Raw genomic sequence first — 27843 nt, 5'->3', positions numbered from 1 at the left:
AATGCTGTAGCTTCTTGAACTCCATCAGACTGATAAGCCAATTCCTTAAGTAGCTAATCTGTAGTATTTCTCATACATTTTAATAAGATGTTTTGAAACCAAATCAAGACCAACCCTGCTTTCTGTCTTAGTGTGTTAGATATTATAAAAAGCTTAGTATCAAGGATCTTCTGGAAAAATCAGTTTTCTTCTCAGGTGGGAAGGTGAACTAAGTGATTAGGTTAGAGTCTTAGGTATTCAGTTCAAAATTAAAATTGGAGATTTAGCTAGTCTGATATGGTCCTGCCAAATTTGTTTCAATACAAACAGATCCAGCTTGTTTCATACGCACAAATATTAAATACAAATACATATGTGTGTGTATGCTTTTAGTTCTTCCTTTGCATTTGGTATAAAGAAAATTGAGGTGGGGACACTTTGCTAAAATTTTGTTTGCATTTTGAGTGAATATCATGACCACAGACTTGCCAAGGTCTTATATTTCTGTGTTGGTGGGGGCCCTTATATTCAGAGGTTCTGCTGTGATCTGCTTACAGGTATATGCAGCATATGAAAGGTTAATCTTCATATATGCTGTACAAAGGTCATGCTTTAATCCTTTCTGCAGAATAGATCTTGGATATGTGTTAGCATTAAAAAATGAATATTTTTTCCTGTGCTTGCTTGGTATTTTCTCTTTCTCCAAATATTTAACTGTACAATTCTAAATAGTGTTTATATGGTTCTTTGGAATAGCCAATATGCTTTTATTTTTTCCCGCAGGAAAGATGATAAAGATTATGCTCTAAAACAAATAGAAGGTACTGGAATTTCTATGTCTGCATGCAGAGAAATAGCAGTAAGTAATTTAAATGCTAAAATATATTAAAATTATTTCATTGGTGAAAGTAACTTTATTTGGTAACTATTATTATTCCATACAATAATTCCCATACAATAACATGTTTCCTATCTCCTTCAAGAAACAAGCTTGCATTCAAATACAGAAATTTTGTTTGCCTCAAAAATGCATCTTTCATTGAAATTGATCATAACAATGTTGTGTTAATAGTTTAAGGGAGCAACAAGCTGCATTAGTTAAGTTTTGGATCCTAAAACAGAGATGCCAGTGATTTGACATCAAGTTTCATTGCAATATAGTCATCTGAATGCAATAAAACTGTGATCATTGAATAATTCCATTACATTTGTGCTTGAAGATGAAGCTCTATGTCTTGATGGAGATGCAGAAGTACATATCTGTTTCTTTAAATTGCTTTCCAATAGCAGCTAGAGGGATGTGAAGTAGCTCAGGACTGTGGCAAGAGGTTAACTTTCCCCTCGATGCAGTATTAACCAACACAGCTTTTGTTCTATATATGTTTCCTACAGAAGCAAATAGCAGCTGGTGCAGCTTTTCATAAGGAGAATGGGGATGGGTCATGGCGCTGAATCTTGTTCCCAAGCAAGAATCCTGCATAGTTTTAGTAGGATATGTACATTGCTGATTGAAAACCTGTTTAAGGCTTTTTTTCATAGTGAAGCCTGGTGTTGTTGGAGGAATGTCTATTAAGAAATGGAAGAATGGTTCTATCCATGCCCTCCCACCAAGTGCAGTACTTGAAGGCCTGGTAAAAATTTATCCTAGGATTAGAAGATGAATTGGTCAATCACTTAACACTTCTCCCTTCCCCCACTTATAATTTACATTTTAGAAAAACAAAACCAAAGGGCACTATTGCAGGAGACAATGAGCTAGTTAGTAATGAAGCCCCCTTTTTATCTGACTTTGTTTCTGGTGGCTTCAAAAGGAATCCCCTCCTCATCTCAGGAAGCAGCAGAACTGGGCCAATGCAATCCAATTCTGCTTGCATTTTGTTCTTAATCCAAATCCAATGTACATTTCAAGCATGAAGTTTTGCCCTTTGTCTAAGCATCAAAACCTTTCTAGAACTGGTTAATATTAAGTAACTTTCCCAGTAGTATAACACTTTACAACATTTGAAGTACTTTATAAATTTAATGCTGCTTTCACTGTATTCATGTAAAGAAGTAATATTAGAATTAGATGAACTGTATGCATGCTTCATAAAAACTCTTAAGAGATCATTTTTTATTATCAGTTTTATGTATGTAATTTTTATTTAAGTGGAGCAAAATGCTCTCTTTACAGAATGATTTTTTTAAAAAAAAAACACTTCTTAAGTGCATCTTTCAAATGGCCTTGCAACTATAAATCCTCCTGTCGTGATCTTATTCGGGCTTAAAGTATCAATTCCCCCATTGTTATGCTTTCTGTTAGGAACAGCTTAATATTTCTGACATAACTAACCCACAACTACTCATTTGTTTAGTGTATTGTTTTTATATGGTTTATGTAAATGTAACAAATAGTAAATTAACTGGGCAGATTTTAAGTGAACTGCTCAGATTGTAGTAGCACACATATAAGACACAGTACTCCAGACAGTTTAAGGACATGGTAGTTTAGGGAGAGACAAAGTATGTTTGGTATATGTATATGGGAAACAAGGTGTGTTCTGCATGGAGGGCTATGGTGCTAATGAGGGTGAGGATGATGAGGAAGAAACTCACTTTCCTATAAGCATTTAACTTAAATAGCACCATCTGCATCCTAAGGGAGGTGTATCTGACCTTGTAGTCTGATTTAGGTCTCTAAGGAATTCCTTCATTAAAATGAAGCCCAAAGCACTTTTTGCTTGTGAATTTAAAGCTTCCAAGATGAATTCTGAAAATAAGCTTATTGATAGGGTTTAAAACGATAAAAAGAATAGCTACCTCTAATCTCTGGCTGGTATAGACACCTTTCTAATGGATGGTGTTTGTTTTGCAGTTGCTGCGAGAGCTGAAGCATCCAAATGTAATTTCTCTGCAAAAAGTGTTTCTATCTCATGCTGACAGAAAAGTGTGGCTTCTCTTTGACTATGCGGAGCATGACCTTTGGGTAAGAAAGTCTGTTTGTTGGTAGGCTGTGGGCTGTGGGTATTTATTTGTTAGATACACTGGTAATATGCTAAACTGCTCATCTCTGAAGCACAGTGCAGTGAAAGAATATGACTCAGATTATTGTAAATGTCTCTCCATAGTACATAGTGTTCTTTTCCTTTCCATTCTTTGAAATCCACATTTGTCCTTGATTTAGGACAGCTTCACACATGTGTTTCAAATGTAACAGTTGTGCTGTGAAAAGGTGCTTTTTCTTCTAGTGCAAATTTGAGTGTTCAGTATCACATATATGGCACAGAATATTAATATTAAAACTACATTTCTTGAAAATGAATTATTTGTTTAAAACATATTCCACCCTTTATCAGTGAGTTGTTCCAGAGCTGCACTCTGCAGAGTTCTGCTTATGTTAAAGGAAAGGCCCAGGAAGGGATTGGAATTGGGAGAATTATGAGAGGTGGCACAGTGAGAAGGGGAATGGAGGATGTATTACTCTGTACATCAATGAAGGCATACTGTTGAGGAGACTAGGAAACCTAAAAGGGGCATTCTCTTTCAAGAAAGTGCTGTGGGTGACTCTTAACACTAATTTAATACTAAGAAAATGCCATTATCCCCAGACCAGAATGCTCAGGATGAAAAATAAAATCAAGAAGATTCACAAGGAGAGCCAGTGTGGTGTAGTGGTTAAGAGCATGGGACTGGGACTCAGACAACCTGGGTTCTAGTCCCCGCTTGGCCATGGAGCCAACTGGGTGACTTTGGGCCAGTCACAGACTCTCAGCCCAACCTACCTCACAGGGTTGTTGTGGGGATAAGATGGAGGAGGGGAATGATGTAAGCTGCCTTGAGCCCTTTGAGGAAAAAGGCAGGATAGAAATTGAAAAATAAATAAATAAATAAAACAAAACAAGAAAGTGTTGTGACAGTGTTTGCAGTTACTCCCATATTGACTGGAAAAACACATAGTTATGACAAAATGGTTAAATTTCTCAGTACTCTGAATGTCGATGTCCTGAAATTGACCAGAGAGGAAGGTGATCCTAGATTTAATCCTAAGTGGAGTCATCCAGAACATAGTATGAGATATAAATGTCATTAAACCAGTTGGAAACTATGACTATAGTGCTATCAGATTTAATGTATATTTTTGTGGAAAAGTCAAAGAAGTCCAATGCAGTCACATTGGATTTCAAAAGAGGTCATATGTCTAAAATAAGGGAACACGTAAAAAGGAAATTGAAATAGGTCAGGAGTCAAAATAAAATACTTAAATTGTTTCAAAATGCTTGGAGGTTATCCAACACCAAAAAATAGAAGCTTAGCTAGCATACATACCATAAATTAGGAATGGTAACAGCAAGCCCAGAAGATTACCAGAATGGCTAATGAACAGTGTCAAAGAAGTGATAAGAAAAATGCTTACTTCAGAAAATTCAACCCTTGCCCAAATAAGGAAAACAAAAGAACACAAGCTTATACAAAGGAGATGTGAGGGTACAATAAGATCTGCAAAAAGAAAGAAAACAACTTTCTAAGGAATATATTGCTAACAACATCAAGGCCAATAATAAAGAAATATTTAATTATATCAGAAGCCGGCTAAGGAGGCAGTTCACCACTTGGAAGGTTATGCAGTTGAAGTAGTACTGAAGAAGAATGAATTGATCAAGAAGCTGAATGAATTCTTTCTGTCTGTTCCACTGCAGAAACAGTAGCATTACCCTCCTGCCACCCCCGCACACATGCACATATACATATACCCCTTTGACTTTCCACATTTTGTAGCTGTTGTGACCATGAATAAAATAGGCTTCATTGGCATTGTTACCACTTGATATACACAAGAGATTCAAAACGCTGAAAGTGCAAAATATATGTATTGTGCAGCAAAAGTAAAGAAAAACAGGCACTTGCTGGTTGCATACATATTCACCCCTTTTGTTGTGACATGCCTAAATAAGCTCTAGTGCAACTCACTGCCTCCAGGGGTCACATATGTAAATAGTTGAATGGATTTAGCGCTGGAATTGCACACAGGTTACTAGATTACCTAAGCCTGTTTCTGGAAGGCTCAAAATTTTGTTGGACAACATACGTGAACAAACAGCATCATGAAGCATCATGAATCAAAACAATTCCAGGATAAAGATGTACAGAAGCGCCAATTTAGGTTAGCTTATAAAGAAAAATATCCCAAATTACAAACAATTCTTTTCTATTTTAAAAGTAAGGTTATCCATGTTAATTTTTTGTTCCAATATGCAGGTATTTTACCTAAAATCTTTGAGTGGGATTGTAGAGTGGAATTGGAGAATGTATAATGTTGTTTAAATGTTATAATAATTGGAAATGTTTACTGGAATAGTGTGGAGTTTTGCCTTATTTAAGCATTAAAAAGCCAGGATAATAAAAACTGTTGAGAAACAAATTGAGCTTTCTGCAACTTGGCTTACACCTTCATAGCTGGCTGGTGATCCTGGGAATTGCAGTGTAATGCATTTGGATTTCAGCAGGTTGTGCAAGCCTGCATTAATTATTTTTTGCATCATTTCAACAGAGTTCCACTGAGGTTGTTGGGGCCTCTTCATGTTTGCTGGAATTACTTATCTGAGACATATATGTATTCCTGTAATACATAAATGCTCACACATACTTGTTAGGAATACTCACCTAAAAAGCATTAATTACAGCTTAGAATCTGCTAGGCTTGCCTAATTTGTATGTGCAGTTGGCATCCATTCATTGTTACTAATAAACTTAAGTAACAGACATTTTTTTGTGTAAAAGCGAAGCCTCGGAAAGATTTAGTCTCACGCATCTGATCTTTTCTGCAGTTTCAAGCACAGGATTGAAAGTATTGCACCATTGGACTCTATGTTTACTATCTAAAAATATTCTATGCATTTTGATACCTGATGCAGAAACTTTAAATAATTCATTCCAGATATAGCTATCACTACAATAGGTCAGATTAACAAGGTGAATGGATGTCTAAACAGACACATTAACAGAATGTATGAGAAGAGTTTTCTTGTAGGCATCTCAAAGTTTGTTAGGAACTTTTATGGGTATTTCCTTTTAATATATAAAATAGTTACTGTGCTTGGCAGCACAACAGATACTCAGCTAGATTTATTCAATTCCTATTCTGAAAGATAGCACACATTAAATGGCAGCTCATTTAAGGGAGGCAGATCTCACAACAATAAATAAATATCCTTTAGATGAGAAGCACTGTTGAACCTTTATTTGCTATAAATGCATTCAGAGGCAGCAGTATCAGATGGAAGCAGTGAACAGGTGTTGTATGTTCATGTAAATGTCTTAAAGCTGCAAGTAGAGAAATAGGTACACAATGAATTGAATAAATCTTGAGTATGAGTCTTGCCGTAGAGCTGAACAAATCCATTTCCATTGTGTATCAGACCTTGGCGGAATGATTCTTGGTTTTAAACTTAGGACCAGAAGATAATAGGAATATAAAAACACAGCTGATTACTGGGGTACTAAGCATGAATACAGTGCTTAATCAAAAGGGAGATGGTTAACTCTTGTAATAGGAGAGTTATTCATAATCCTTGTTCAAATCCCAAGAAATGCCATGCTGGTTTATGTATTCCCAGGATGATTTAACCTGCATGAAGTGTTGTGTCAAAATATTAGCACCCATACTACTTATGTATGTTTTTCTGTTTTTCAGCACATAATAAAGTTTCACAGGGCATCTAAGGCAAACAAGAAGCCAGTTCAGTTACCTCGAGGAATGGTGAAATCTCTATTATATCAGATCCTAGATGGTATTCATTACCTACATGCTAACTGGGTGTTACACAGGGATTTGGTAAGTAGATCTACAGTGGGGATTAGAAATAGATTTAAGGCTCATCTAGTGATGGTCACACAGGATATTAAGTGCTAAGATACTAGTGGCTTGTGATAACATTTAACATGTGAATGTAAATGCCTAGTGTATGAATGCATTTGCATTATATGATGTTTTGTTTTTACCTGACAAGAAAAATGGCTTTTTCCAATAGCTGTTCTTGCATGGTTTAAATTTTAAAAAGTGGAGCAAAATTGTCTGCATAATTAAATCTCTCAGTCACATATTTATCAAGACTTACTTTATATTCAATATTTAATATTTATTAAATATTTATCAAGACTTACTTTATATTCAAGCACATTACGGACATCATAAGTCCAGTCCATCTTTATCTGGTGTAATAGAGAGCCAGTTAGCTTTTATAGATTTATATGATGGAAATAGCTACCCATGATGTTTGCCTTAAGTACTGGATACATTTAAGTATGGTACCTCTGGGCATGGGGGTATTGTTATGTCTAATAGCCACTGATAAACCTTTCTCCCATGAGGCGGTATAATTTCTATTCTAGCCATCTAACTCATAACCATTAACTTACTTTGTGGCACATCAGTTCATTAAGATGTTTATGTTTGACTTCTTAAATCTTCTGCCACTTTCAGTAAAGAGACCTTGGTTATACAGTTAGTAAAGATAGTCTGATCAGATCATCCACGCTGATAGAATTCTCTTGTTTCTTTGTATAGTCAAATTCTCAGATCCCTAAAATTTTCTCTTTAGGGAAATGCACTGGCCTAACTGATCATAATTCACTTAGAATAACAAAAGTGCATAACAATATTTAAATGTGTAGGTGCTTCATAGCTGACATTTTGTAATTGTTGCATCATCTTCCTAATAAGATACCATGTTATTTCATAATGCTTATCTCACCATTTTCAGTGCAACATGTCTGCTGGATAAAAGTTGATAGTGAATAGTACAGAGCAGAGGCTAAGTTAAATCCTTATAGTTTCCTACCCAGGGTTTCAAAGAAGGGCTGTGAAGATGGAAGATAGAAGATGAATCTTCCCCATCCCCTTCCTTGTTTCTACACTTTCCTGTGAACATGGGACAAGGCTAAGCCTATTGTCCCACCCTTTATTTGCAACATGGGAATGACAGAGAAGACTTGATTGAAGGGTTAAATTATTGGGGCTCTACTTTTCTATACTACAGCTGTTTATCCAAGATTCTGCTGCCATTCCCACTGGTCCATCCCTCATTTGGAATGAGGTATAAACAGAAAAGGGCGATGTCCTGGTTACACCCTTATGCTTCTTCCACTCCACAGCTTACACATCAAACTTGTCTGAAAATGGCTTGTCTGGCACTTGCTGCTGCCCATGGAAGTCCAGTTTAGGGAGCTGTTAGAGGCATTACAGTGTCTTCTCTGTCCCCAAGGCATGTTGAATGTTTACTTCAGTAGTTCAGTATGACTTGTACGTCACATTTCCTTTGGTATGTTTAATAGAGCAATAATAGTGATTGGGGTGGAGTTGACAGTCAGTTTTAGGTTTCATTAACAATTGTAATGTGTTAATGAAATAATATTTTTCTTTTTCTCTGAAACAATGCTGCAGTGCATAGTTTATTCATACATGAAGCAGCTGCCCTTAACCATCGTGCATGTGTAAAAACATCTGGAGTTCTATTTTTTCTTCATACTTTAATGCATTAGACACAGAAGCTTCAAAACAATATATAGAATATTTGGGACTTTCATCTAGTATAATGATGCTCCTTCTAAATGCACTTAATCATAGTTGTTTTTTTCTTTCATTCCTTTGGCACTGTCTGAAACATTTATTGGGCTATGTAAATGGCTTACAGCTTTCTCATTGCTGAATAGCAACCTTTTGATGGACCAAAATATTCAGGCTAATTATGCTTGGAATAGACAGTTGGACAATAAATGCTTGATCCAGCCCAGCTGTGGGCATGGCATCCATGTGAGGAGGGATTCCAACAGAACACAATCTGTTTTCCCTTTCTTTGTTTCTTGGTACTGAGATTGTCTTAAATTGGATTGAACCCTGTGTCTTCCACTCATCATCAGCTTGTAAATTTCTGGCTTGGAACATTTGTTAGGTGTTACGAAAAATCTCATAAAGCAGGTTTCCTGAAGTTGCTTTGGATAAACTCTTACGAACATTAAATAACTACATTTCATGAAGAACTGCTTTTAGCACAGCAGCTATTCTTGGAACTGATTGTATGTTCATTCAAATTCAAGGCTAAATGTGTTGGGCTTTTTTTTTAATGTGTGCTGCTGTTGCTTTGACCTTCAAAACTCAAGTCTTATGGAAAATAATGAACTATCAAAGGATTTTTTCATGTATGGAATTATTGCAGAAAACAAGTTAGAAAATGGGCCCATTTACACGTAAACATACATGCCTGAAGCCTCCTGCCACCATTTTGAATATGAAAGCTTCATTTGACCTGATCAGTGGTACTTTGTGTTGTTAATTGTTGATTAACTTTGTGTTTTTTCACCCATGCTTAATCCATAGTGTCCAGGTTTGGATGTCACAGTGCTAACCTCTTATCAGCCAGTCAGAAGTTAGAGGTTTAAAGAGACATGGTAAATTGTGGGTTAATTAATTAGCCTATGATTTGCCAACATTAAATGCAAATGGAGTTGATGAAAATATTTCCATGAAAAAATCTAAACTGGATGGCTCAAGGGATGGGTTAATTTAAAAGAGCCTTGTAGGTCAGTCTTCAGTATTATTATTATTATTATTATTATTATTATTATTATTATTATTATTATAACATTTCTATGCCGCCCCTTGCCGAAGCCTTGGGGCGGCTTACAACACAAAGTATGGCCCAGGATTAGCAGCTGTTTCTACTTAATGCAGTTGTGAAATGAATTAATGGTTGCAGTTTCATTTTAATACTGCCATTGTAGTTGGTGAGTATAAAGTTAGGTCATATAACAGCTACTTTGTGGATGCCTTCACTGCATTCATTCATTCATATCTGGGATGACCAGCCTCTGTAGTAAATAGCAGAAGGTTTAAGATGTGTCTGGGCAGCCACAAGAGGGTTTACAGACTTAATTATGATATAGGCCTGTGGTGTAGATTACTCATTTCAAGAGCCTAATCCACATAAAATAAATGTACATTGAAGTATAGTACTCTGTTAAGTGTGGGTCTTGGTTTGTGGCACATATTTGGAAAAGATTGGTTATCTCTCTCACTGCCCCTGCAATTCTGTTTTGGGTGGAGAGGTGAAAGGGACGTTTGCCTAAAATGCATGTGTGGCTTCATGGTGGGGCACGCCTTTGTGTTGGATGGATGTTTTGTACTCAGTTACATGGACCTATGTTAGAGCCTTCCCTTAATTAATGCAGTATATTGAAAAATTCACTTTGCATATAAGTTTGTTTTGCCATGTGAACTGGGATGCCTTTGAAAAAGATTCTATACAATAGGAATGGACATTCTTCCATAAAAAATTCTTCTAAAATTATGTATTATATTTCAAAACCACCTGATAGGCAAAATTCTGGGTAATTCACAAGGGAACTGATTGTATTAGTCTTTTGTAAATTGATTGCTGGATTGAATGTTTGTTATAGTAACAAACAGCACAGTATTGTAAATTAATAGAACTGTAAAACTTGTGCAACGTTACATATTTGGGTGTAATGTTAGGCCTATCAAGTAGAACTGGTACAGCTAACTTCTTCAACAGGGGCTGCAGGGCTGGACATAGTCATAATATGACTGATCATCTTCCTCACTGCCTGAGTCCTTTGGTCTTGATGGATCCTACTATAATGCAGAGGGTCACATCCTCTAGTGCTGAAAGAAATGCTGGTAAACCAAGAAGGAAACCTGAAAATCATGCTGCCTTTGCCCAGCTGGCATCACTTTTAGGCTTTCTTGACTTTTCCACCCTGGTGCACAGTAAATATGACCTTGAAAAAGGAAAATGTTACACAAATTCAATTGTGCATATACTGCCGGGGGCGGGGGGGGGGGGGGCTTTGGTTTCGGTATTGCCACAATATAGCAACATAATAGTCATTAGCACCTCATGAAAACAGTATATCAGTGTTCCCCTAGAGCAGGGGTCAGCAACCCGTTGCTCCGGAGCCACATGTGGCTCTTCCATCCCTCTGCTACAGCTCCCTGTCACTCAAAATATGCATCACAACTGCCAATGTGCGACACCTGCCGGCACGCGATTTATTGAGCTTTTCGACCCCCGGTAGGCCAACCATGGATAAATCCAAGAAAAGAAAGTTTCAGAAGAAAACAGAACATTTAATGGTACGTGGGCAGATTCATTTGCTTTCACTGCTGACGAGACTGGTTTACCAGTATGCTTAATATGTGGTGAAAAATTGGCAAACAACAAAAAGTCAAATATTGCAAGATATTTCCAGAATAAACACACAGCCTTTGCTGAAAAATACCCGGATGGAGATGAGATATAAAAGCCATTTCGGAACTGATACAGAAGGTTGATCTGAGCAAGAATCATTTCAAGGAGTGGATCAAGCCTGCAAATTCAACTACATGTGCTAGTTTTGTGGCCACTCAGGAAATAGGACGAGAAGCCGTTCACAGATGGGGATTATATAAATTAATCATTCATTGATTTCATAAATGCAACACACTATAGTTTTTCTATACATAGCATAAAGGTAAAAAACGATATATGCAGTGTTATCTTCATTTTAGATGTCAAAAGGGTTTTGTGGCTCCCGGTATTTTCTCTGGGAAACAGGTCCAAATGGCTCTTTGAGTGTTTAAGGTTGCCGACCCTTGCCCTAGAGCATGGGTCCTCAAACTACAGCCCGTGGGCCCGCCGTGGCCATCCATCTGGCCCGTGCTGCCGTTCGCCGCCCAGGCACGCGCTTGCAGCGCGGGTGGGGAAGTGGTGGCTTGCTTGCTCAGAGATGGTTTTGGACTTGCTGGGAGATCTCTGAGCGAGCGAGCCACCGCCTCGCGCACCGGATGCCGCCTTGCACGTGCCCAACACCACCTCATCGGCCAGTGCCCCCAGGCACTCCCACCTCACCGGCCCACAATGGCCACTGCAGCCTTTCAACTGACCCCCTATTCAAAAAGTTTGAGGACCCCTGCCCTAGAGTTTAGAAAAAAATAAGACATTTTATATATACTTGGCCTTATTACATGACTGATGACACCCGTGCTATGGAATGGAAGTAATAAAAGAAATGGGCAGTATTTTGGAGTATATTTCAAAGTACAATCAGCAGATAGGGCTCTAAGACATGGGTTCTACGGCCTGTGGGCTGGAACTGGCCTGCCATGCCCATTTATGTGGCCTGCCTCAGAGGTTTTGTACTCGCCCCGTGCATGTGCGGCGAGGCAGTGGCTTGCTCACGCGGAGATCGCTTTGGACTGACTTGGAGAAAACTATCTCCGCATGCGCCTGCCTCTGCCTCACGTGCACACACCTGGTGGCAGCTTGCTTGCACGGAGATTATTTTGGACTCGCTCGGAGAAAACTATCCGTGCGCGTGTGCACCCCCCCCCCCTGCACTGGACCACGGTCCTGCCCGCACCGCCTTGGCGGCCCACTGGCACCTTTCAACTGGCCCCCTGTTGAAAAGGTTTGAGGGTCCCTACTCTAAGAAAAGACCTGGCATGACAATGAAAGAAGCAACATATGGTCATCAGTTAATTTGAACTGTAAGCTAGACTTAAACCAGTTCATGAATTTATTTGTACAAATAGTCTCCTAGCACATGGTACATTTTTGCACATTCTTTTAGATCCAATTTGTAATACTCTGAATGTCTAAATCCACCCTAAAATTACAGATAAACCAGTCTATAGTCACTTTTGCTGATGCTCACAAATAACACCTAAATTCTTCCCCTGTCTGTTAAATTTTTGAAGTTACCAAGTAGAGGACAAAAACATGAACTAGTCTACCTGGAGGAATCCAAGGCATGATCTCTACATGTTGCAGTACTTGCAAGATAGTGTGAGTTCACGAGATGGTCCTTAGAAAATAAGCTATTTGTAACCACTTGCTTTCAATTTGTCAGTCGCTGATTCTGGAAACTTCATATAGCTTTGTGACAGTTTTTTGGAGAGAATGGGAAGATGGTAGTTCACATTGAGATAGGCGATATGGCGAAGTATTCTACTACATACGGTATTATATCAGAAGCCCATTTAAACCTTGTCTCTTCATCTTATCTTATTCTAGTGGTACAGTATACCCCCGTGAAGTCACAGTTCAGCATTCGTGACCTCAAGTCTTTCACAGAATTTTTCTCCGAGCGAGTCCAAGCCAATCTCCTTGTGAGTAAGCTGGTGCCTCGCCGTACGGCGGCTTGTTCGCAAGGAGATAGTTTCCTCTGAGTTTGGACTCGCTCAGAGAAAATGATCTCTGCACGCGCCTGCCTCTGCCCCTGCCTCACTACGCGTGCGTGCCTGCCCCCTGGCCCGCCCCGCGCCGCCCGCCCCATGCCGCCTTAGCAGCCAGCGCCCATTGCTGGCACCAAATTCATGGTTTTCACAATTCGCAGGTGCTTTAGGAATGTAACCCCCACGAATTTCGGGGGTCTACTGTATACAGTAGAACAAGAAAGGCTAGATTACTTCAAGCCCCTGTGCTCCACAATATCAAAAGTAAATCCATGCTATAGAATCTGAACAAGATTGAGTTACTAAGACATATGGGATAAAAGTTTTAAGCATGACCACTGAAATGCCAAAAACTCCTGAACAAAATACTTGGATTTATCTTTCTTTAAGAACTGGGTGTGCCATGAACATTTAATTCAGTAAATAATTTTGCCTCATCAGAAATTCTCCACTTGTTATAAATGCTTCAGCATTTTTCACTCCTGGGTTTATGTTGATTCAGCAATCAAGCTGCTTCTGTAATGAGTGGCCATGTTGCACTGTAATCTTCAGTTTTGTACCTTTGTAAGCGTGGAGAAAGGGATTTGGCTGGCACTGGGATAAGCAGCAACTTTTCCCAGTTGCAGCTGAGTTTTGTGCTTTCATGCCCATTGGGGCAGCCTGCATCCAGACTCAGCAAACAGCAGTCAGCAGCTGAGGCCCAGGTTAGGTACATCTACTACCACTTGGGCGAGGCACCAGCTTCATCCATCCCACCCTCTGACAATGACTTTTCCTTCCCTTACAGGAACAGCATATTAATTAAAGTGAATCTCTATCCGTTAATCAGAAACAAAAAGGTTACTCACCTCATCTCTTTCCCAAGCCTCTGGTAGCTCACAAACTTGGGGGAGGAGTGGGTAGGACCCATGTAAGTAGCTTAAGCAAGATGAAGAAACTCAGTATGTCAGAAGTTCCACACTACTGATGAAATGTCAAGGCATAATTTTGCTCTGTCTGAAACAATTCAAAATGTGCTCAAAATGTCAAATGTTTGGTTCTCCAGTAAATACCCATGACTATTATTCATTCAAAAAATCTCAGAGTTCATTAGAAGACTCATTTGTTGATACTAGAAATAACATCTGAATTTTCATAGGAAATTCAGAGATACTATTCACTTACATTGCTCAATTTTTATGTGCTCAGAAATCACATTATATTTGAATTATATTAGATTTAGCAACTAAACTGTTCGTGCTTCTGTGTTGTATGTTGAAGCGCTAGTTAAACAGTGAAAATTCCTCACATGTAAGTCTACACGTTTGCAGTGAACAAATCAAATACATCCAAAGCTACTTTAGCCAAAGCTTCCATATAACTAACCAGAGGGTAGTCTTTTGGTTTATTTATTAAATGTTAAGTATTAGGCTAACATGAGAGAAATCAACTTTCCATAACATGGTTTTAGACTAGTGAAATATAATTGCCTAGAGAATTCATGTGACCTATTTCCTGTGAACTCTAATCCCATATGAAAATGGCAACCCTGCATAATAGACTGTATGCTAGTTTTAATATTCTGTGTTGCCTCCAGTTGTGTAAGTAAATTGAATAGCGAAATTTCTGGGATAGTTTTCAGAGCAAAAGAATGTCACATAAGCTAAAACAACAGTCTTATCACACCTTAAAGAAAAGCTATTATGGCCTAAGCTTTTGTGGATTGCAGTCTAGTTCATCCATGATATAAAGTATTTTATTATTACAAAGATAAATATATGTTCAATTGGTGTGACATTTCTGCACAATGTACCTTTCTTTCTTTGTCTAATAAGCACACTTTGAGTATTTGAGATGGGTAGGGTGGGGGATATATTAAGTATACTCATACACTTCAGAATTGTTTATATGTGTTTCCTAGGAGTATTACATTATTACACATTGTGAAAACACCCATGTTTTCTTTGGACTCTTGTCTAGGTTTTCCTTACCATTCCTTTAGTATTCAGTATAATATTTCTGTCATGTAGGTCACCCGCTTTATCAATAAGCCACTATATAGCTATGTTTTTTTAGTGTGCCATATTACTTCCCCACCCATTTGAACATAAGAAGAGCTGTGCTGGATCAGATGAGAGGCCTGTATTTTATTTCATAGTGGACAACTGGACATAGATGAAAACCCACATTTCCTGTGAAGAGAAGCCTTCACAGTCTAGTTAAAAGTACAAGTGGAATCTAAAGCTGTCCTTGAAAGACAGAAGCCTTAGGTTGACAAATGCTGCCACTTTTCAAAAAAAAGTAATTTCTGGATGCCAGGCAGAAATAAATGACAATTTCATTGTAGTGATTGCTGTGTTCTAACTTTAAGACCTTGTTCACAAAACTTAATTGATGGGTTGGTATGGTTTGAGAACTGGAAGCTCCCCTGTTCAAATTTGTCTCTGCAATGAGAACAGTCAAGTAGACTTATCTAAACAACTTTTTGCCCTTGTTTCCCCTATCAAGTTGGGAAATGTGACCCATTTCCTATAATCATCCATCATACAATGCCTTGCAGAAGTATTCACACACATCCTTAGTCTTTTCCATATTTTGCTGCCTTCTGGAATTGAAATGGATTAGATTGACACTGATATCACTTGAAAAACACAAGATACACAACACTGTGAAGATAAAAACATGTTTTTATTGTGGCACAGAAGTGAGGTAAACAGAAACAAGCAGGTACATGCTGCTTACTTAAGTAGTCACCTTCAAGCTTCATGCATCTAGATCCCACAGCATTTTCCCATTCTTCCCAGCAAAACTGCTGCAGATCTGTTAGGCTGGAAGGGAATCAGTTTGACATGGATTCTCAGCCAGACTGAGGTCTGGCTTAATCTGGGCTATTCTGAGACTTTGATGCTCTTGTTTTTAAACTACTGCAGTCTTATTTTTTATGTGCTTTGTGTCATTGTTTTGTTGGAAGGGGAACAGCTTCACCTTAGTCCTGGTTTCCTTGCAGAAAATCTAGAGATTTTCCTCTAGAATTGGCCTGTATTTGGCACCAGACATCTTTCCCTCAGTCCTGACTATTTCCCAGTCCCTGGTGAGGAAAATCATCCCCACAATAAGGCTCCACCACCATGTTTCTCTGTGGCGTTGGTCTCCTCAGGGAAAAGAGTGGTGTTGGCTTTCAGCTACGCTCAGTATTTGCAGCAAAGTTAAAAACAACAATTTTGGCCTCATCAGACCAGAGAACCTTTTTTCTACATGCATGTGATGTCTCCCACATGCTTTCTTGCAAACTCTAAGTGGGCTTTGATAGGGTTTCTTTTAGCAGTGGCTTTCTTCTTGCCGTTCTTCCATGATGCTCATTTTGTGGAGTAACTGTGTGATATTTGTCCATGGACTGTTTCTCCTATGTCAGTTGTGGATCTCTGTTGGATTCCTGTCCACCTCTGTAATTAATGTCCTCCTTACCAAGTCTTTGAGTTTCAGTGGATGGCCTTACACATCGCTAAAGCAATATGGAGGCTACTCTTTTCCAGGGCAAAAACCCCTTCTGTGCTTTGCTTTTTGTTGACAAGTTGCCAATTGATAGCTGTCAAGTGTGCATAAAGCAATCTATATGTGACTTTGTTTGGTCAATGTCCATGAATGTTACCTACTGTATTTTGGGAGCAGTCACTTATCAGGAACAAGTGCACACCTAAAAAAGACCACATTATTTAAAAAAATCCAATTGCTCAAAATTGTGTAGTTCAACAGTATTTCTTTAAAAGGTCTTGTGTGGGCATTGGTGGATCAACTGTTACTGGCTGTGGTGGAAACCAAACAAAAAAGCACAAATGAAAATGGGATCATGTTCAGAGCAGGACAGGGAGATGAAATGTGTTTTGTCACACTGAACCTTGGGGTACTAGCTAAAGCGAGTGAGGGGAAGGACAGCCCATAGTAACCCTGGTCATCTGTCAGTTGTTCTATGGGTTGTTTCATGGATAGGTCACATTGTGTACCTTATTTACATGGCTGCCTTGATGTGTGAATGCACCCTTTGTTTCAGATTCCACTTGTAAATTGGAACTGAAGGTAAGTGAAAAGTGGAGGAAGGACTGCTATTTACTTTTGTCTCTTTGGAAGAGTATAGTTCATCTATTTATTTAGCTCTTGTACTACTCCATAGCCAAAGCTCTATGACAGTTTACAGCAGTTCTTAACGGTTACCATAATACATTTTTAAAAATCATATCATTTCTGTAATACAAAGCATGGAAAGTCATTTATTTTTAAAGCAGTTTGCAAAAACAGTATGTAATACAGAATACACCTATTAAAACAACAGACATGGTTGAGTGGGTACATATTTTCATATGTGGAGAGAATGCAAATATATAATAATGTTTTGGAAAGAGGTTTTTAAAGAGAGTAGTAAAATACTAAGTTTAAATATTGAAAGATAGCCCAATATTGTATTACTTTAAATATTTGATAGGAAAAAATGGAGTAACAATATTAAAGAACTGATAACAAATTTAATAACAGCTGCAAGATTAGTTATAGCAAAGTAAAACATGATTTTCAATTGAGTGACTGGTATAGAGAAGTTTGGAATATTTATGTATTTAAAGTTTTTGTATCCTGCCTTTTGCAGAGTCTCAGGGTGCAATATAGCTGTTAATGATAAACATGTGATATTAAAGTGAAAATGGGCATATATAAATAATACTATTGATGAGATTTGGAGCTCATTTATTGAATATGTTTGTTAAAAAGGGAAAGAATTTGAACCTTCACAGGAGTAATTGCAATTTTGGAAGAAGGGTGGAACTTCTTGAAAGACATTTTGAAAAAGTTTTTAACATGAATCCAGTGGTCCTCGTGGTGGGATGCACAGTGTTTTTTATGTTTTATTTTAATTGCATGTTTACTGTTGTATGTTTTTATTTTAATTGTAAGTTTTCCTTTTGACTGTATTTTATATTGCAATATTAATATTTTTTGAAAAAATCAGACATGATTACCTTCATCAATCCATTAGGTAACTTTAGGCATCTTTAAATGCTTTAGCACAGAGAGCTGTCTTAACTTGGCATCAGGAGGACGACAAATTGAGCATTGATGGGGAAATGCCACGGTCAAAGGGCTATCACTGAGAAGGTCCACCTCCTTGTTGCCATCTTGAAGGTGGCACTTGGAGGAAGGCCTCTGATGTTAAGAACATCCTGTCAGGTATGGAGGTCTCAGGAGCTGTAGGTCTTTCTAGCTGCTGGTTGTAACATGTATTTCACGCATCAAGTCCCAGTTATTAGTCTGATTGCCGCATTTTGCACAAGCTGCACGTCTGAACAGTCTTCAAGGGCACCCACATATAGAGTGCATTCCAGTAATCTAATTTAGAGATCACTGGAGCTAGATTACTGAAACCAGGCAATTCCTTTCAAGATAAGGGGGTGACTTAAGCTGGTAGAGGGAACCCTTGTACCTCAAGTGTCAAAAATGGCTCAAGGAGGACTCCCAGCCTGTCTCTTCAAGGTGAGTGCAATACCATTCAGAACAAGTTGAACACCATCAGTCAGAGGTGCCACCCACTAACAGTATCTCATCTTGTCTGGATTAACCTTCAGTTTGTTAGCTCTCATTTAGTCCATTGCACACCATTTGCTGGTTTAGCACATCCACAGCCTCACCTGCTATTGATGAAAAAGAGAAGTAGGACTGTGTATAATCAGCACACATATGGCAAGCACTCCAAAACTCCAGGTGACTCCACTCAGGGCTTTCATGTAGATTTCATTTAACATGTAGATATTGTATAGCATACGAGGCAAAACAAATTCCTGATTAAACCAATACAGAAGAATCCATAAGGCCGAAAAGCAGTGCTTTTTTTGTAAAAAAAAAAAAAAAAATGCCGAAACTCACGTCGCCGGCAGTAAGCACACGACCACACACACCAATCCCAAGCTGCGCAGCAGAGCAGCGTCCCAAGCGAGACCAGTGCCCTCACTATCTCACTATCAGATAGCAGACACAAAAGCAGCCTGCAGGCACTATGTTAATGATGTTTGCTGCTGATCTGCTACGATTCAAACTCACTTTGTAAAATCCATTAGAAAAAAAGGTGCCAGAACACTATTCTGGTGCGTTCTATGACAAAAAAAGCCCTGCCGGAAAGTATTCCCTAAGCTCTATTCTCGAGTCAGCCAACCAGACACTCTGTCTGGTGCCGAAGTTGCCATTTTTTCGGCACTAGGTCAGGACACCCCTCTATGCAGAAGCCTTTAAAGATCTCCTTGATTACCCAGGGACCTGAGGGCATTATCCTGGTACTTTTTCTTCTTGCCAGGTATTTTTAATTTTAAATTCTTTCAATGTTTTTTATATTATTTGTATTGTTTTGTTTTAAAAATCATTGTATTTTTTCCAGAGAGCTTTGGTTTTGGGATAGGAAAGAAATAATAATAATAATAACAGCAGCAGCAGCAGTGGCGGCAGCAGCAACCACCACCACCAAGTAGGAGTGTAGCCATTACAAGGCTGTGCTTCCTACTGCCTGCTTAGACAGTAGCCCCAAAAGGATACTGTGGTCAATGGGATGAAAAGTCACTGAAAGATTCAGGAGTATCAACAGGGTCACATTCCCCCACTCTCTTCTGACATAGGTCATCATACAGGGCAGCCAAAGCTGTTTCTGTGCCAAAACCCAGCCCAAACACCAACTGAAATGGATCCAGATAATCAGTCTCATCCAATAGTACCAGGAGCCGGATGGCTGCCACCTGTTCAAGAAACATGCCCAGGAAAGGAAGATTTGCTGTGAACCTGAAACCTGAAGTTTTTCTGGGTCCAGAAAGGATTTCTTTAGAAATGATCTCAGGCAGCACGATACTGCACCTTTTCTCAAGGAGGCCCGGCTTGTTTTCCTCTCCTTGATGGCTTTTATAAGCTAGCAGGGTCAAACATACAATACAGAGGTGTTTGTCCAGGCCTTGTCACATTCTTAAGCTGTAGCAACTGAAATTCACCCAATAAAATTGGACCAGTCTGTGCTGTGAGTGCCTCACCTGCTTCAGCTGCTATAACGCTGGAGTTCTGGTAGATGTACGAGATTTTGTCATGGAGGTATCCCACAGACACATTGGAGTGGGGCTCAAAGGGGTCTAGGATGTCTTTGGGCCAGGATAAAATAGACCCCAGACAACCATGGAAAAGCTCTGGTGGGTGGTTAATAGAACATTGAATAGAGGCAGTGAGATATTTCTTTTCTACTTAATTGCCCCAAGTATACCTGATTTTAAGTAGCCCTGGGAGGACCTGTGTCAGCCATCTGCATCATCTCTGTGTTCCGCTGCTCGGACAGGGCTTCAGCTAGTGTGCCAGTCATACCAGTTGGCAAATATGCTAGAGCCTTCTGGAAACCATCCTGATCTATTAGTCTCGGAGTCAGTTGTCTTAGTAGGTCCCCCACCCTTGCAGAGGGGAGAAACTGCCATTAATTGAAATCTTAGCAAATGGTGATCCTGACAAAGGGACTAAATCAAAGTCCCTTCAGAATAACATCCTTATGACTGGCTGAGAAAACCAAGCTCAGAGTGTGCCTTGCTATATAAGTTGGGCTGATGACCTGTTGAGGCAGTCCCAAGGTGCCCTTAGCATGTATATTGATGTCCCCAAAACCAATTGTCTGGCATAGGGAGCAGCATCATGTCCCTTAAAAACAGTACTTTGTTCTTACTATGATTTCAGATTAAGCTGCTTTTGCTCGTGCTGACAAACCTTTGTAAAGTGCTGCATGGGACAGATTGCCTTATTCTTAGGGCAACTCTTCCACTTGTTTTCATCTTCTGGCATATAATAGCTTGGTCTGCATGGATGTCCTGGGTACCATAAGGCTCTAGGTAGTTGCAGGTCAAAGGCATATTGGAATGACATATTTTGATTAATTTGTTTTCTATTTATATTTTCAGTAGTTGATTTGCTCAATATAGCAGTAGAGGAGCTTCTACCATTTCTTAGTAAAATAGGTTAGTGAGCCTGGCAGGTACTTGAAGCAGGACAGTCTGCATGGTTGTCCTACTTGCGGAACTTCCTCCTATATGGTTCTTTCTTTATCAGCTTTGAAATGAGCAATGAAAACTCTAGTTGAAAGTGTCATATTGAATAGTTTATTGCTTTACTGTTTATACTAGTACTAACTCAGTTAAAAATTGTTTTGAATTTTTAAATTGGATTTACAGTACTGGATTATAGCAGTTTTTAGATGGCTAAATTAGTTACTATTTTGTGTTAACTTCTAAGACTCCTTGGAAGGGCTCACTAAAGAAAAATAATGGTAAGCAAATGAAAACTATTCATTACAAAATCAGCAGTAAAGCAGCAACAGTGTTTAAAATTAAACTGAATGATGCAAGCATATATTCTTTATCAGTTAAACACATATATAAATAACCAGGTCTTTGGTGGCCATAATGAAATTGCCATGTCATTTCCACTGAAAGAACATCTTTCTCCCACTGAGAAAGTTCTGTCCCTTGCAGGCTGCAAACCTGATAAGCCAAATTTCAGGGTTGGGCAAGCTGTAGGTATAGGTGGTCCTTTAAATAACCGGATCCCAAGCCATTTAGGGCTTGAAAGGTAATGGTACACACTTAATTGGTGTGAATTGGTGTTTGACAAATAGCATAGCTGGTCCATAATTCAGTATTTTGTGCTCAGTTTAATTGGGTCCTACACACAGCTGGGCATCTGCATCCTGCTCTTGCTGAAATTTCTGAACAATTTCCAAAAACTAACCTATGTAGAGATAGTCATCTCCTTTGGTTGAAGCCATGGCATAAATGTGGCAAAGATTTGCCTTCCCTAGATAAGGACACAGCTGGCCAGTCAGCTGAAATTGATAAATGATTCTGCTAGCCACCAATGGCACCTGCACCTCTGTAGCTAATGCCAAGGGCAGGAAAAAGCGCTGAGCTGCATACCTGGTTCCTCACCTCCATCCAGATCAGCAGATTCACTCACTCTCAGTACTTCCATCTTATTAAGATTGATCTTCAGATTGCTTGTCCTCATCAATATCTAAACTGCCTTAAGACATGTGTCCTCAGTCATCTGGGACTAGTTGGTAGAAATGAGAAGTAGAGCTGTGTTTCATCCACATACTGATGATCTGCCTGCCGCCTCCCCCCCCCCCCGCCGCCAATTGACTTATAACAGTTTGTATAGGGAACAAGATAATAGTTGTATTCACCTTTTTCTCTCATAAGTTTTCTGCCAGAGCAACCAACACTATTGTTTCTCAAAATCAGATAGGAAAAAACCCAGACATAAATACATTCAACTACTGTTAATAAATAAATAAATGAAACGTCTGAATGTTTGATCAAATCTTGCTTACTTGTTTAATGTTTAGTTAAGTAAGTGTGATCTCAAGTCAGGGGTAACTGATTATCGATCGATCGAACTATTTATCCATCTATCTAACTGTCAGACTTTTATCCCAGCTTTTTCTTTTTTAGGGAACTAAAAGTGGGTTCTTTCAATCTCCCTCCCCTTCCCCCCACCAACATTGTGAGGTTGGTTGGGCTGAGAGTCTGTGACTGGCCCAAAGTAATCCAATGGCTGAGTGGGAATTAGAACCCAGATTGACCAAGTCCCAGATCTATGCTCTTAACCACTACACCAATTGTTATATTTCAAAATGTATTGGCTGTGTGTGACAAATTAAAGCAGGATGTTAAACTCCCAACTTTGGGGGGGGGGGATTCTCAATCTGTTTATAGTTCTGACTTGAAAGTAATGGTAAGAGTGCTGTTGCATTGAAAATTTGGGAAATATATTTTTCTGTCATTTTTGAAAAAAATCAGTTTAGAAAGTCATTGATTAAAAAAATGAGACTAGATTAGCAAGTGGAAGATGAAACAAATACCACAAAGTAAATTGGATGCTCTGGAAAATAAACTTGCCAGCTATAAAATAAAAAATAATCTAATAAAACAATAACATGGATGACAAATGAACTATGCAAAAGCAATTATTTAATAAGTTAATTAAATTAAACACTTTGAAGATAGAAATCATGTCAGAATAGTTTTATGTGATGTGTCCCTGAGGGGATATGAGGTGGACGAAATGTCTTACATTTCTGTCACAGCATTGTGGTTTGGTTTATTATTGGAATGCGGAATTTCTGCTGAAAATCTTCATAGCTATGCTGCTGTCCTGTTTCCAGTTATGTCTGATGCCATTCATATTTGTTCAGGTGGAAGAGAAACCAAATATCAAATAAACAGACATGATAGTATTACCTATGTTTAAGCCTATTTACTTACCTATTTAAACCTACCCTGTCCTGAAAGTTCAGGTACTTATTTGAACTTAAGCTTCTCAAAACTAAAATCTCTTTTAATAATATATTGGAAGGAGAAAATATTCAACCTGGAAATATTCCTCAATAGTTTTCATTCCAAACCTAACAAATATCTGACAGATCCTGGGGCTTATAGACCTATTTCTTTGATAAACCAAGACAAAAAATAGAGCAGTATTTGCAAAGTGATTGAATAATTTTATTGGTAAATATATTAAGGTGGATCAGTGTATTTTTATATTAGGGAGATGGATGGCAGATCTGACTAGAAGAGTACTAGACAGAATAAAAATCATATGTAAGGAAAGGTTAAAAGCTGGTATAATAGTAGTTATAAAGCAATTTAAAGCCTTTATTGTGGCATACAATAAAGATGCTGATAGAGATAATAGGATTTGGCACATGAGCTGAAATTAATAACATTTATTAACAGTCATAAGAGTAATAATAGCAAAGAATTAGAAGGAAACCTTGATTTCCAGTTAAGTAAATTTGAAACAGCAATCAATGACAAGTTATCATGTAGTATTGAGGTGACAAAATGACTGACAAATCGGAATAATTTTAATAAGGATAATTTGGGAGTTGTTCGTTGAATACGTATTAGTGAAAGGGAAAGTATTAAACATATTCAGTGCAATTTTGAATGGGAAAGGGGTCTTCCTTAGAATGGGAAAGCACAGAAGTAAAGGAGAAGAGGGGAATATAAAGATATGAATAAATTCTCATGTAGCTGAAGGTACTGGGTGGAGATGCACCTTTTGCATTCAGTATTAAATAAATTATTAATTGCTTTGAATTAAATGAATCAGTTTATTTGTACTGCAAGTTTTTCCCTTTTTAAATTTTAATTCCCTGTTATTGATGCACAATGAATGATATGGTATGGTAATAAGTTAATTATTTTTTTAAAAAAATAAAAATTTATAGTTGAATAGTGGATTTAAATGGAAAGTTTCAGCACTTCTCTTTTCTTGGTTGTCGTTTCACTTAGTCTTTGGTTCTCACATTAAACATGTAGTACAAAGTAGGAATAAAAGTAATTATTGGAATATTTGACAAGGTCATTAGGATTGGAAAAAGTAAGTACTTAGCCTCTGGTTTGTGTTTGAGCTATGTTTTTAGCTCATAAAGAACCTAGAATTTCTGGGTTCTCGTGTCATGAAAGAAAGCAGGAAATGGAATGTTCCTGGGTTGTTAATTGCCACCATGACTGATCATTCATTAATAACAGCACACCAGCATATAAACATACACAAGTTGGTGAGCAAACTTTTCATTAAACTTCCTCTGCAACATATTTCCAAATGAATTTAAGTTCTAGAGTGCTATTCCAGTTAGACTGAAGAGAATTCTGGATATTTTGTTCTGATATTTTTATTTATTTATTCACATCACAATAGTCAAATGGCTCACATATTCATAAATACATCATATGAATCACTACAAGAATTAGATGGCCTAATAATGCCACAGGATAGTTCCTTTTCCCCTCTTAATTAGGAGCATACATCTTACTGAAATTGCATTGTAGCCTTTTTAGTCTGTCCTGAATCAAGTGTATCCTTTTTAAAATCTGTTGTCTCTGATTCTTCACACATTTATCCTGTCCATGTAACAAAATCAGATTATATCCTTTCCTATCAAAAGTGTTTGCATTCATACATCAAAGCTTCCTTTAAGTACTTTTATGTAGCGTGTTATAAAACCTTGAAGTCCACAGATATGTGGTCCCATAATAGCTTCATGTTGTGGCAATACTTTGGCAGTGTTCTTGGAGGGATGATCCCTTATGCATGCTCAATTTATAGCTTTTTCAAACAGTTGTGCTTCAAGCTATTGATACCAAATTTTCTCAGAGCAGTAGTCATTCTTTTTTGAAACTGGTCTGAGACAAGCAATAGTATCTGTGCTGGATATCTACAATTTAGACCATCTGTAACTACATGCTACAGTCTTGTAAATGTTCATAAACATAAGAAATAGCAATATAGTACTAGTATGGCTCTAGTGCTTGCTGAAGTAATTGTACAAATAATTCATATTTTTAAGAATTTCTAAAGGCCACTACTGTTGAGGAAAATGCATTATGTGGAAATGGAATGATAACAAACAAACAATGGACAAGAAAAGGAAATCCATGCAGCAGCCCTTTAAAATCAAAAGAAGGATGTGTGAATTTCAAACTATAGCATCTGTGAAGGGCAAGCATCTGAAACTCTGTGTTTGTAAACGAGGCTAAATTGACATTTAGCTTGAATTTAAACTACAATTATATTGCCTAATTTATTAAAAAAACATTTGTACAGAATTAAAATCTTTGTACAATGGCATTTAAAATGTTTTTGGACAATATGTAAAAAGTATGGTAGACTACTCTCTTGTACTTGAATAGTGTTGGAAGTTCAAGAGGCAGGGAAATTTTTTTCCTCTATTTCTGAGCTCCAGAATAAAATGGCTTCTGCTCATGAGAGAAGGTCACAATGTGAGGAGTTATTGTAAGATTGCTTTTTAAAAGGGAGAGAATTTAAAATTGGCAAGGACATTATTAGGCTGCTTTTATTGCCTAAAAATAATAACATGCAGCCACTATCAATATAATATTCCACTGCATTTTGTTTTAAAATGGGGAATAAAGCTGCTAATTTCAGGCACAAATGTTTAGGTTTATCTTGGTATATGTGTTGTGTATTTATTTTTTTTCCACAGAAACCTGCTAATATTTTAGTTATGGGTGAAGGTCCTGAGCGAGGAAGAGTAAAAATTGGTATGTTTATATCTTTGATAAGTCCCAGTGTAGCATTTAAGACAGAATGTTCTAAAGGTGTGGTTTAGTAGGTCAATACTGTTAATGCTTGATGGTTCACAGGTGAAACCTTACAAATTAAAAAGGTAACTTCTGTTATTGCTGGACAAATGAGATAGTTTGGAGGGTGGAGAAAAGGGGAAAACATAAAATTGCCCCCTTCATTAAAAATGTCATTTCATTGTAAGTGCTGTGTACTGCAAATATGCAATAACAAAATGAATATTAGTGGCAGTTGTATAAAGTACTATTGAGAAGGGTAGAAAGGTTGCTTAGCTATAGAAGGCTAAGAAAAAGCTCATGGGCATCAATTGAAGGAAATATCCAAACCGTCCTAGAAGCCATAGACTTTGGACATATTTTTTATTGGGGGAACTCCTTGTAACATATTCTATAAAAAGACTTTAAAATCATTTAAGTTAACTCTAGTGAAACAGTAAAATCCACATCATGATATGACCCAGCATGTTATTAATGCACATCCTTAGATGTCCTATGGACATTGGTATGACTGTGCACCAGGAAACACCTAATCTGTATCCTGGATTTTTAAGGTAATACAGCCTTCAGTCAGTACTGAAAGTTTGGAAGTGTTCTTTTCCCTTCTTTCTGACGCATTTAGCTGCCTTGCTTTGTAACTTACATAGAATTTCATAGTTATATGTTTTGGTTGTATAAGACTGTTGATCAACAGTCTGCCAAATGCAGAATTTAGTGCTCCTTGCAGACTTCTGTACTGTTTCCCATTTGAAGTCATGACACAAGGGTGGTTAATAAGCCACTATGACTTGTTTGTCACATCCACACATGCTAATTCCATCCTGACTGATTTCTCTAATAACCCTTGCCAGATGTGGGTTGTTGTGACATCCAAACCTGGTGAGTGTGGCTGGCTGGCTTGGGTGGCTAGTAAAGCACCCAAAGCTGACAGTCTGTTGTAGCATTGTTGAAAATTGACCATCTACTCTTTGCACAAGCAATAGCTTTTTAAAACATTTTATTGTTGGATTTGGGAAAAAAACCCTTTCCTCCAATCTGCTTGAGCCATCCAGTACCAATAATGGCAAGTTTTGACTTCCAAAATTATGATAAAGTTTGTTTTTTCCTTATTTTGGCAATAAACCCAAAATGTTGGACTTCCACTGTTCCAAACTTTTTTTAAAAAAAATACAGTGTTCACTTTCAAACACTATACTTTTCCCTTATGGAGCAATAGAGGATGTATCAGTGTGTTTGTTTTTCTATTAGCACTAGACCTTTATTTTCTAATATACAAAAATAATTATTTAATTTCTAAAATGAAGTATAACAACATTTTAAATAGGGCTGTGTATGCTCTCAGTTTGGACAGCTAAGTGAACGGAGTTTATCTCTGGTGAAAATATGAGGGCTGGAACCTTTGTTCTTAAAATACTTAAGCTTCAGAGACATTAAGCTAAATTCATGGGTCTATTAGAATTTGTGAAATGTGACATGTTTGCACCTATGTTGTTAAATAGTAATAGTTTTATTACAGAAGTA

General features: G+C 37.9%; 1 protein-coding gene across 1 annotated transcript in view; it reads left to right on the top strand.

Annotated features, from left to right (window-relative positions):
- CDK8 (cyclin dependent kinase 8) overlaps positions 1 to 27843 on the top strand; it is a 61179-nt gene that overhangs the window by 13187 nt on the left and 20149 nt on the right. The window contains exons 2-5 of the mRNA XM_044441815.1: positions 763 to 838; positions 2834 to 2944; positions 6650 to 6790; positions 26226 to 26283. Of these exons, the coding sequence (XP_044297750.1) occupies positions 763 to 838; positions 2834 to 2944; positions 6650 to 6790; positions 26226 to 26283 (386 nt within the window). The remainder of the gene's footprint in view (positions 1 to 762; positions 839 to 2833; positions 2945 to 6649; positions 6791 to 26225; positions 26284 to 27843) is intronic.

The sequence above is a fragment of the Varanus komodoensis genome, unplaced genomic scaffold (genome assembly GCF_004798865.1).
Source record: "Varanus komodoensis strain SLA01 unplaced genomic scaffold, ASM479886v1 scaffold4, whole genome shotgun sequence".
Taxonomy (NCBI): domain Eukaryota; kingdom Metazoa; phylum Chordata; class Lepidosauria; order Squamata; family Varanidae; genus Varanus; species Varanus komodoensis.
The sequence above is the reverse complement of the archived record's forward strand: the minus strand, read 5'-3'. Positions and strand labels throughout refer to the sequence as shown.